Raw genomic sequence first — 12,239 nt, 5'->3', positions numbered from 1 at the left:
CCACACACCCCAGCCACTATGGTTCCCGGCACTTGTGTTGATTGCCCTCATTGTCCAGTGTGACCCCAGGGAACCACCTTGTTCCTTGATCCTGCTGAGTCCTATCAGCCAGCAGATGTCCTTCAGAGTCCCCCTCCCCTCCATTCCCACCCCTGGGACCCTCAAACCATGGAATCCCAGGCCTGGATGGGCCTGGGGCCATTGACTTCCATTGACTTCGGCTTCCTCATCACATATATGGAAACAGTGGCACAGTGACCTCACAGTGTATGTGAGTGATGAGCGGGTCAGGGCCACTGTTGTTTCCCATGGAATAATGCAGGCCCTTCTGTCTCCCATCTCATTTTTCTCCTTACCCCCAGGCTCCTAACACATCCTTTGGGTGGCAACCAAAAGTGATCTTTCTGAAATTAGTCTGATCATGGATGCCCCAAACGTACTCTGGATTGCCCATAAGGCAAAACCCCAAACCACTGGCATCTGACCCATGGCAGGCAGAGGGGCTGAAGGGCTAAGAACATGATGTTAGACACTCCTTTGCCAGGGACAAAACAGGTGCCTGACAGATATGGGTGAATTCATCCATTTATAAATTTTGTACTTGCGTATGATAGCATCTTTTAAAATTCTTTTTTTAAATAGTGGTAAAAGAGGGGGCTCCTGGGTGGCTCAGTGGGTTAAAGCCTCTGCCTTAGGCTCAGGTCATGATCCCAGGGTCCTGGGATCAAGCCCCACATCAGGCTCTCTGCTCAGCAGGCAGCCTGCTTCCTTCTCTCTCTCTGCCTGCTTCTCTGCCTGCCTGTGATCTCTGTCTGTCAAATAAATAAATAAAATCTTTAAAAAAAAAAAATAGTGGTAAAAGAGATGTAACGCAACCGCTTGTAAATGTGAGGTTCAGGAGCATTAAGTGCTTTCACTTTGTTACCCAACTGTCGCTACCCTCCATCTCCAGGACTCTATTCATCTTAAGAAACTGAAAATCTATACCCATGAGACGCTCCCCGTCTCTTGCCTTCAGCCCCTAGCAGCTGATAAGTTTGGATTATCTCTTTTATAAAATCTTTTTTTTTTTAAAGATTTTATTTATTTATTTTACAGAGATCACAAGTAGTCAGAGAGGCAGGCAGAGAGAGAAGGGGGGAAGCAGGCTCCCCACTGAGCAGAGAACCCGATACGGGGCTCGATCCCAGGACCCCAAGATCATGACCCGAGCCGAAGGCAGAGGCCTAACCACTGAGCCACCCAGGTGCCCCTCTTTTATAAAATCTTAACAGAAAAACAAAAATGACCATTTACAAAGGCAGCTACCAAACCTATTGGTTTTTTTCCCACCCATAAACTGAAATTACTAAAGCTCACAGCCCCCCATTACTTTCCAGGCCCTCTTGCTCCTCTCCTTGGTCCACTACTGTGGCATTGCCCTTTGTGGGGAGCAGCTTAGATGATATACATGCTCCCCCATCTGTAAAAGCCGTGTTCTTTTTTTTTTTTTTTTTAATTTTATATTTATTTGACAGAGAGAGACACAGCGAGAGAGGGAACACAGGCAGGAAGAGTAGGAGAGGGAGAGGCAGGCTCCTCACTGAGCAGGGAGCCTGATGCCGGGCTTGATCACAGGACCCTGGGATCTTGACCTGAGCTGAAGGCAGATGCTTAATGACCGAGACACTGAGGTGCCCCCATGTTCATATTTTTAAGTACTTCACAAAGCACTTCAAGTAAGTTTCAGGGTGTCTGGATGGCTCAGTCGGTTAAGTGTCTGCCTTCGGCTCAGGTCATGATCCCAGGGTCCCATGATCAAGCCCCACATTGGGCTTCCTGCTTAGTGGGGAGTCTGCTTTTCCCTCTGTCCCTCACCCCACTTGTACTGTCTCTCTTGCTAGCTATCTCTCAAATACTTAAAATCCTCAAAATTAATGTTTCAAAATGATATTGCTACTTTGCTACATGAAAAACGTGATAGATTATTCAAATGCTTTCTCCTAAGATCAGGAAACAAGAAAGTAAGTTAGATAACACAGCCCCTTGATGAAGTAATGGAAAGGAGAATGTGTCTCTAAGGACAGAATGCCTCAAAGTTCATCTCGGAATGCCAACAGTCAAGGCTTTGTTGGGGGAGGGGGGAGTCATGCAAATTGATTTATATCACAAAAGCCATGAAAATTGAAACAAAAACTGTTTGTCAAGTCTAAGTAGCCATCTACTGAAGTTTTATAAAGACAGAGAGAGGCCAAAGCACGGTGAAGCCTGATATCCAGGTGAAAATCAGGGTTCTTAGCCGGGGGAATATGCCTCAGTGTCCTGTTTTCATGGCCGGCCCCTTTGTAGACATAGTGCTTTGCAGATCTCCACCTCCCAGAAGCATCCGCAAGTATTGTTAGAGGCTGCAAAAGTAAACAAGTGAAAAGATATTGTTAGACACCTCCGTAGATGAGATCTGCCCATGTGTGAAGGACCACATGCTAGTAGAATTAGCCAAAGTGGGGGCTTTATTCTTTAGCCAACGAAGGAGCCACTGGGTGGCTCATGGGTTAAGCCTCTGCCTTCAGCTCAGGTCATGATCTCAGGGTCCTGGGATTGAGCCCCATATCAGGCTCTCTGCTCAGCGGGCAGCCTGCTTCCCCCTCTCCCTCTGCCTGCCTCTCTGCCTACTTGTGATCTCTGTCAAATAAATAAATAAAATCTTAAAATAAATAAATAAATAAAAATAAGCCAAAGGATCTACATCACATGTTCAGTGTAAATACAGGAATTACATATTTATGTTCATAAGATCGCATCTACTCCATGTGTCAGATGATTTTAATTTGGGTTGTTTTCATATCCAGTGACATGAATATCAATTTCTGAAAACAGGATAGAATCAAAATGAAATGATGGTGTAACTCACTCTTCATCTCTGGCCAGTAGTTCCTAATTTGGCCATCTCTATTTTATTGTGCTCATAATTCCTTTTTTTTTAAGGATTTTATTTATTTATTTGATAGACAGAGATCACAAGTAGGCAGAAAGGCAGACAGAGAGCCCGATGTGGGACTCGATCCCAGGACCCTGAGATCACAACCTGAGCTGAAGGCAGAGGCTTTAACCCACTGAGCCACCCAGGCACCCAGTTGCACTCATAATTCTTAATTCTATCAGACACTGGGAATGAAGAAGCTACCCGGAAGAGCCAACTGTCTGTACAGAACACAGCAGAGGGGCCATGAGCTCCTGGGAGTAGGAGTTGTCCAGTCAGAGGCTGGTTCCCCTACCGTCCACACAGCAGTGGTAGCATCTATAACATCCCAGAGTCTGCTTTCATTTTCACTGCAGTATAACAATGACAGGGCTGTTGAGAAGTCGCAGTTTGGTGACACACACAAAACACCCAGCCCTGTGAGGTAGACATCCTTCACCACTTTATCCCCTGCCCCAGGTCCCAGCTAACACAGCTCTCCTGGCTGTAGTCCCATTTTGATGGTATAGAACTGGGGTCAGCATACTTTCTCTATAAAGTGCCAAATAATACATATTTTTGGTTTTGCAGCCCATGTGGTTCTGTAACAACTACTTGACTCTGCCATGATAGCAGAAGCAGCTGTAGACAATATGTAGCTATGTTCCAATAAAACTTTATTTACAAAACAGACAATGGGCTGGACTTGGCCTGTAGGCCATCTGGTTTGCCAACCTCTAGCATGAAGGGAGGACCTGAAATAATCCTGTTTCACAACATTAGATATAATTGCCACATAAGTTCTGTATTCCTGGGGCCAGAGAATCACTTATTACATACCCATGGGACATTTATAAAACTGAACAAATATTATGCCATGAGCAAACCACATTAATTTGCCAGAAGTAGAGTAAGTGTGGATTAAAATGTGACGGAATCAAAGAATAGGTGAAAACAAGGTGTGGACTGCACTCGGGGCTCCGGGTGCTAGACTGGGAAATAACTCACGCTTCTGTATGCTTGTAGGTATGAAATAATGCATTCTTGCTGGAGAGCTGAGCCCTTGGACCGACCCACCTTTTCCATGTTGAGGCTGCAGCTAGAAAAGCTCTTGGAAAGTTTGCCTGAAGTTCAGGACAAAGCTGATGTCATTTACATCAACACACAGTTTCCCGAGAGCTGTGAGGACCCTGGAGAGGGCCCCGCCCTTGCTCAGCTAGACATGAATATTGATCTTGACTCTATTATTGGTTCTTGTACTCCCAGTGCGGCTGTCAGCATCGTGACGGCAGAAGTTCATGAGAACAGACCTCAGGAGGAAAGGTACATCCTGAACGGGGGCAATGAGGAATGGGGAGATCTGGCTTCTGCCGCCCCGGAAAAGAACTGTGTTCTGCCAGGGGACAGACTTGTAAAAAATGGAGTCTCCTGGTCCCAGTCCAGCACACTGCCCTTGGGGAGCCCATCACCAGATGGACTTTTATTTGCCGACAACTCCTCAGAAGACTCAGAAGTCCTCATATGAGGAGAGCCGAGAGACATTCCCAACTCAAGGCAATTCTTCTGCTTTGGGAGAATCCCTGTACACTCCATGTTTTTGGAATCTGTCTTCCTTTCCCAACTGAATGCCTTGGTCCTAAAGCACCGGGTGAATGTTGTCAAGTAAGTCATCGTGAAAAATACATAATATATATTTATTTAAAGAGAAGGTACATATATATATGTATATGCTGGAAAGAGAAAAGATCTATTTTAATAAAAGATGACTTATTTCATGTTGCTTCCCTTGCAGATCTAAAATTTACACTTTAACAGCCTCATCTCTACAGCTGTTCCCTGGTGTTAACATTAGCACAGAGTCAGTGTTATTTTTTTAAAGTCCTTTTCTTTTTTATGACCATTAAGTGTTAAAAATAATTGGTAAAATGAAATGATATATTTGACTTTGCTTCTGGTCTTATGAAAAATCTGATATTCTTACATGAATCACCTATTTGCTAAGAATGATTTATTTAATATTTAAAGTTTTATAACTGGTTAATTCTCTGATAGGACTTCTTAATAAAATATGAACGAGGAAGGATGTGTCGTACTTACTTGGAAAAAGAGCGGTTACTGACCAGCAGCCTCTGTGTCTTTGCAAAAGGAATTCCCTTTAATGCCTGGCCCTCTATGCAGTCCCTTTGACCAATCTTGGCATTGTTCTCTCAGGATATGGAAAAACCACTCCAGAGTCCAAAGATGAAGAGCAATAAATATGGAATGGAAAAGTACACTCTGGATGGAAAGATTTAAAATAACTTGTTCGAAGAGAGTCGTACAGGTGGAGAGCACTTTTCTGTTGGAGAGTCGCAATTTGCAGGAGGTAGATGTGGGCCATGGACAGGGTCCACCCCGGCTTGGAACTCGGCGCCTCTTGAGTTCACATCCAGGCTCCGCTGTGTCTTGGCAGCCAGTGTTCCTGGAGCACTTGCTGTGTTTCAAGCACTTTACGTGAACTGCCCTATTTAATCTGTACTACACTACCATGGCCACCGATGCCATCTTCACGAATGGGCCAGGAATCCGAGGCTGGAGACGCTGAATGTGCTGTGGGCCACATCTAGGGAGCGGTGCAGCCAGAATTCTAGAGCCAAGTAATATGGTTCTGCAGCATGTAATTCGGGGCTTTGCTCCAGAGCCCCTTGACCTTTCAATTGTATCTAATAAACACATAGGTAGCACTTACTGTGTGGCTACACACAGCACTCATTTCATCCTAATAACACCCCCAGCAGGTACCTACTGTTCTCTCCACTTCACAGATGGGCAGGCTGAGGCAGGGAGACCCTAACTTACTCTTCTGGTGAAGGCAATAGACTGATAGCAGTGTGAGCATTGATCCCTCGGGCCTGTTGCTGCCCACTTGGGAGCAGCCTCACCCAAGTCGCCGCAGCCTGTGAGGATCTGTGTGGGCGCTGGGCCCAGAGGGGTGGCTCCCACAGCCTGGGTCCTGGTCTTGGCTGCCAACCCAGAAGCCCCAGACTCCAGCAGGAGCCCATTTCACTGTTGCTGTGAAATGCTCCATACAAGAAAGTTCTGAGGGCTTGAAAAGGATCTGCATTGTAGAAAAAGCTAGCATTACATTTTATCAGTGAACAAGCAAAAAACAAAAAAAAGGTTTTTAAAACCTATAAAGATAATAGATAATTTCTGCTGTTAGAAATTTTGGAATGGTTGTTGGAAAAATCAACAAAATATTTTATATCACCTACTTGTGCAAAATTTCTTATTGATGGTGACTATCAAGAATATGAATAGTTCAGGGCACCTGGGTGGTTGTCAATAAGCCTCTGCCTTCAGCTCAGGTCATGATCCCAGGGTCCTGGGATCGAGCCCTGTATCAGGCTCCCTGCTCAGTGGGAAGCCTGCTTCCCCCTCTCCTACTCCCCCTGCATATGTTCCCTCTCTCATCGACTCTCTCTCTCTCTTTACATAAATAAATAAAAATCTGAAAAAAAAAAAAAAAAAAGAATGTGAATAGTTCATCATTAAATCCTGGATTGGGAACTGAGTGGCTAGTTCAAGCAAAAAAAAAAAAAAAAAAACCCATTGTACAAACCATAAGTGACTCTTAATCTCACAAAACAAACTGATGGTTGCTGGGGGGGTGGGTTGGGAGAAGGGGGTGGGATTATGGACATTGGGGAGGGTATGTGCTTTGGTGAGTGCTGTGAAGTGTGTAAACCTGGTGATTAACAGACCTGTACCCCTGGGGATAAAAATATATGCTTATAAAAAAAAATTAAAAAAAAAAAAGATTCAACCTGTTTAAAAAAAAAAAAGTTTGCTATTAGGACAAAACCACAAAAAAAAAAAAAAAACCCATTGTAGTAAAGTATGCTCACATGCATAAGATAAATAAACAAATTGAAAAACTGTTATTTGGAAGTTTCATGTAAATTTAACATGAAATACCTAAGTTAATATACTTTGTGATTTATATTTCTGACTCTAATTGTACACTGTAAACACAGATAATAAATAGCTCATCAAATGCCCATGACCCCCCAAATCCTGTCCAGTTTGCTCAGTCTGTACCATGTGGCCTGAGAAGGGCCAAGAAGCCTGGACCAGTTCTACTCCAGAAGAGCGTGGAGAGGTGAGCAAGCTATGGCTTCTGGCTTTTCTTGAGACATCAACAAACACAGCAGAGAAACTCACTTCGTCTGCAGCCCACAGCAATGTACCAGGCCCTTGATTAAATGGGATGCAATGGGCAGCACCTTCCCATCCCTACTCCCTTTTCCCCAGAGGGAAAAGAAGATGCACAGCCATTATTGCGACATTTCAAATCTCACTGAGAAATGATTGAAAGTTCTGGAAGAAGTAAGTTTCAGAGGACACCATCATTGGGAAACTCCATCACATGAATTGAAAATAGCCTTTTAAATTCCCTTTTGTAAAAAATTACTTTTGTAAAGTGGCTCTTATGAGTGAAAAGCGGGGAGAGAAAACAGAAACAAATTGGGTCATTGTCTTCTGTGAGGGCAAGAGGGCAAGAGAAATAAACAAATACCAGAAATACTCGTGACCTACGGGTTGGGACTAGCTCTGCTTTGGGAGGGTTTTTCTTGTTTCCTTTCACCCTACCTCCTTCCTTTCCTTTCTTTTTCTTTCCTAAGTAGAAAGCAGAAGTGAAGATCAGAGCCTCCTGAGCTGGGCCACACAGGCAGGGGCATACGCTGGACAGGAACCAGTCATGTGAACGCTCCTTGGACTGTAGGCAGGTCACTTGGCCCTGCTGGAGCCTGAATTTTTTTCCATAAGTGTACAGCACAAATCGCAATCCCTTCTGCAACCCCATGGGGGGTTCTGTAGGAAGGGAAGGAAGCAAGGTCTTTGAAAGAACTTTATGTTTATTAGAGACTTTTCCCAAGTGGAAGCTTCTCCCAATTTTGTTTTTTATGCAGTACAAACTCACCAGTTGTCATATTAGAAATATTTTCCCTGATTGTGTTATCAACTCCCTCCAAGATGACACTAACTCAAAAATAAAAGAATTTCACCATTGCCAGGGATGCACAGAGATAGATGAAGTTGGCAGAGTGAAGGAGACTTGCTGTCATCCCTCACCCCAGATTACTCCGGGGCTCAGAGGCAGGCAACTCTTATACCCTGATGCCCAGAGATTCCTCTCCTATCCGTCTCATCCTGGAATTAGACTACTTGTGAGCCTCAGTGCCCATCCATCCCCGTATGTGGGTGATGGCAAGCAGTAGTGGCCTTTGGACAAGATTGCGGGACCAGAGTTGGGTCTGAGTGCCCTCCCAGGATGGAAGGACTCTCCCGCTGCCTCCATGACCCCAGACCCAGCAGAAGTTTCAGCTCAGGAAACAAGCCAAACCACAGTCTCTTATCTTGCAAGTCAGATGGACTGTAGCCAGACTAATCCTGACTCATGAAAGTCAGGACCTTTGTGACTTCTCCTGGTCAATGGCAAAAACAAGTGAGAACTTCTGCTGAGTCAATGGGAAAATAATGGACCCCAAAATAAACCAGCTATGACAGCAACTTAACTTCTCTGAAGACACTGAGTTACCTTAGGTGACATGAAAAAATGGGAAGTTTTGTTTTCTTTAATGAACATTTTTGTAAATCATGATGTTTCTACATGTAGATTTTATCCTCTCTTTTAAAACTCCCAGAACAGAAGTAAAACTGCCCTTCTGTTTAATGTAAACCTGTCTAAATTACCTAAATTAATTATATTTAAATGTAATGAGGGGTGCCTGAGTGGCTTAGTTGATTAAGCGTGGGACTTGGTTTCGGCTCAGGTGGGGATCTCAGTGTCCTCGGACTGTTGGGCTCCACGCTCAGTGTAGACCATATTTGTCCCTCTCCCTATCCACTCTGCTCCTTTCCACCTACCCCAGTAAATAAATATTTAAAACAAAAACCTTTTTTAAAAAAATAATGTTTAGGAGCACCTGGGTGGCTCAGTCGTTAAGCGTCTTCCTTTGGCTCAGGTCATCAGGTCATGATCCCAGAGTCCTGAGATTGACCCCAGCATCCGGCTCCTTGCTCAGCGGGAAGCGGGAAGCCTGCTTGCCCCCCCCCCCCGGCCCCCCGCCCCCACATGTGTTCTCTGTCTTGCTGTGTCCCTCTCTGTCAAATAAATAAATAAAATCTTTTTAAAAAAAGGTAATGATTATTCTAGATGCCGTAACCCAAAGACCACTACCTCAGAATATTTTCATGTACATCATCTTCTACTGAAATGGGATTCCATGTGTAGATACTTGAAAGAGCAACTTGATTGTTCTATACATTAACCCTTCCTACTTCTCAAGGACATGAGAATATGAAATTAATTCGTGGACTTACTGAGACTGCACAGTTATAAATTCTAACCAAGCAGTGTTTTCAAACAACAGTTCTGTGAGGCCACATATAATCCATTCATCCATTTACTAATATTCCTTGAGAAGAAGACTTTTTTCTGGACATTGGGATTTGCAAAGAACAGCCTTGCTGTCTTGAATAACTGTCTAGAGGAGGGAAAACAGGGCTTTAGATGAATACTTTCTTTTAAAAAATATTCCTCAGAATGCTCTGACTTGCACATTTTATTGAAGCCAAGCCTGCAGATGATGTTTAGAATCCCAACAAACCTCAGAATTAGAGAACACGTGCTTTCGCTGGAAGCAGGCCCTCAGGCCCTGCCCTGTCAAACTTAAAATTAAAGGGCCATTTGCAGGAGTTTGAAAACCAAAGTTTCATTATACCACAATGGTCTGGGCAGTTCAAGGGAATGTAGACTGCCACTTAAACTCCACGAGTCCTGATGGCTTCTTTTAACCTAGTGTCTCCAAGGATAGAAAATAATTTCTTGTTACATAAATCCATAGTTTACCCAATCTTTTTCTTTCTATACTTCAAGTTATAGTATCTCTACTGATCTATCTTCAGATTTGCCTGTTCTTTCTTCTGCTGGCTCACATCTGCTCTTGAGTCCTTCTGGAGAGTTTTTCATCTCAGCAATTGTGCCTTTTAAAAAAAATTGTTTTTATGTTAACTCTGCCCCCAGTGTGGGGCTTGAACTCACGACTCTGAGATCAAGAGCTGCATGCTCTACCGGCTGGGTCAGCCAGGTGTCCCTCAGTAATTGTATTTTTAACTCTGAATGTGCCACTTTTTCTTTTAATAACTTGTATTTCTTTGTATTCTCTATTTGATTTCTAGTTTAAAAAAATTTTTTTTAAGATTTTATTTATTCATTTGACAGACAGAATTCACAAGTAGGCATAGAGAGAGAGAAGGGAAGCAGGCTCCTTGCCAAGCAGAGAGCCCAATGTGGGGCTCGATCCCAGGACCCCGGGATCATGACCTGAGCCGAAGGCAGAGGCTTTAACCCACTGAGCCACCCAGGTGCCCCTCTAGTTAAAAACTTTTAAGCATAATTTTCTTTAGTTCTTTGAACATATTTATAAATAGATGCTTTTTTTTAAAAAAAGATTTTATTTATTCATTTTACAGACAGAGATCACAAGTAGGCAGAGAAGCAGGCAGAGAGAGAGGAGGAAGCAGGCTCCCCGCTGAGCAGAAAGCCCGACGCGGGGCTTGATCCCAGGACCCTGAGACTATGACCTGAGCCTAAGGCAGAGGCTTTAACCCACTGAGCCACCCAGGCGCCCCTAGATGCTTTTTAAAATAATAAAATGCCTACCAAATCTGTCATCTGGGCCTCTTCAGGGACAATTTCTACTGACTACTTTTTTTTCTGTGTATGAGTTAACTTGTTCATTTGCATGTTTCACATATTTTTTGTTGAAACTGGATATTTCAGATTATATATAACAACAACTATAGATTCTAATTTGTTCCTCCTTCCAGAGGTGGTTGTTATTACTGTGTGTTTTCTTATTTGTTTAATGGCTTGCCTGAATTAATCCTATAGACTGTTTTTCCTCCAATGCTTGACTACTGATGCCTCTGCTTAGTTAATGTTTTTTTTAAAGACACATTTATTCAGAGTCATGATCAGACTATTATATTTAGCAATCAAGAGCATGGGTGCAAAAAAAAAAATCTACATTAAAACCCTTTGTTGGAATGCTTTACACTTTCCACAGAACAGAAACTAAAATAACCTGTTATACAATTAGTCACAAATACAGTCCTCGAGTTTTTTTTGCCCATACACATGAGTATTGTCTAAAACATGTCTTCTTTGTAGCAGCTAGGCCTTGCCACCACTGTGCTTGGCTGAGTTCACAAATCTGTTGTAACCTATAGCTTCCCTGTCACTTCTCTGGCTCTCCTCTCCTGCTAAGCTTTGTTTCCTGGCAGTAATTAAAATCTTCTGCCACTGCCATAGCTGTTGCTGCTGCTGGAACCACCATAGCCACCTTGGTTTTGTGGTTTGGAGAAGTATTGGCTTCCACCACCATAAGGGCCAGAGCTTCTGCCTCCAAAATTGCCTCCTTTCATGGGTCCAAAATTTGAGGATTGATTGTTGTAATTGCCAAAATCATTATAGCTTCCGCCACCTCCAAAGTTGCTTCCATCATTACCAAATCCATTATAGCCATCCCCACTGCCACCATATCCACCACCACCTCGACTGCCACCAAAGCCACCTTGACCACTGAAGTTTCCTCCGTGACCAAAGTTGTCATTCCCACCAAAACCACCTCCACGACCACCACCAAAGTTTCCAGAACCACTTCGACCTCTTTGGCTCTTTGGCTGGATGAAGCACTAGCCATCTCTTGCTTAGAGAGTGTTTTCCTAACTTCACAGTTGTGGCCATTCACAGTATGGTATTTTTGAATGACAATCTTGTCTACAGAATCATGGTCATCAAATGTTACAAAAGCAGAACCCCTCTTTTTGCCACTGTCTCGGTCAGTCATTATCTCAATCACTTTGATTTTCCCATGCTGTTCGAAATAATCTCTTAGATGATGTTCTTCAGTGTCTTCTTTAAGGCCACCAACAAAAATCTTTTTCATAGTTAAGTGGGCACCAGGTCTTTGAGAATCTTCTCTTGAGATAGCCCTCTTTGGTTCCACAACTCTTCCACCCACCTTGTGTGGCCTTGCATTCATGGCTGCATCCACCTCCTCCACAGTGGCATATATGACAAACCCAAAGCCTCTGGAGCACTTGGTGTTTGGGTCTCTCACAGTCCGTAAGTGTTCCCCATTGCTCAAAATGGCTCCTCAGACTCTTCATCGGTTGTTTCAAAGCTCAGACCTCCAAGGAAGAGCTTCCGCAGCTGTTCAGGCTCTTTGAGAGACTCTGACTTAGATATGAT

The 12,239-nt window shown here is 43.6% G+C and overlaps 1 protein-coding gene across 1 annotated transcript in view; it reads left to right on the top strand.

Annotated features, from left to right (window-relative positions):
• Positions 1–5,018, top strand: part of MERTK (MER proto-oncogene, tyrosine kinase) — a 113,198-nt gene extending 108,180 nt beyond the window's left edge. The window contains exon 19 of the mRNA XM_013045004.2: positions 3,965–5,018. Coding sequence (XP_012900458.2) covers positions 3,965–4,463 — 499 coding nt within the window. The 3' untranslated portion in view covers positions 4,464–5,018. The remainder of the gene's footprint in view (positions 1–3,964) is intronic.
• The last annotated feature ends 7,221 nt before the right edge of the window (positions 5,019–12,239 follow it).

Source organism: Mustela putorius, unplaced genomic scaffold (assembly GCF_011764305.1).
Source record: "Mustela putorius furo isolate JIRA1106 unplaced genomic scaffold, ASM1176430v1.1 tig00000281_pilon_pilon_pilon, whole genome shotgun sequence".
Taxonomy (NCBI): domain Eukaryota; kingdom Metazoa; phylum Chordata; class Mammalia; order Carnivora; family Mustelidae; genus Mustela; species Mustela putorius.
This window is presented reverse-complemented; position numbering and strand designations above follow the sequence as displayed.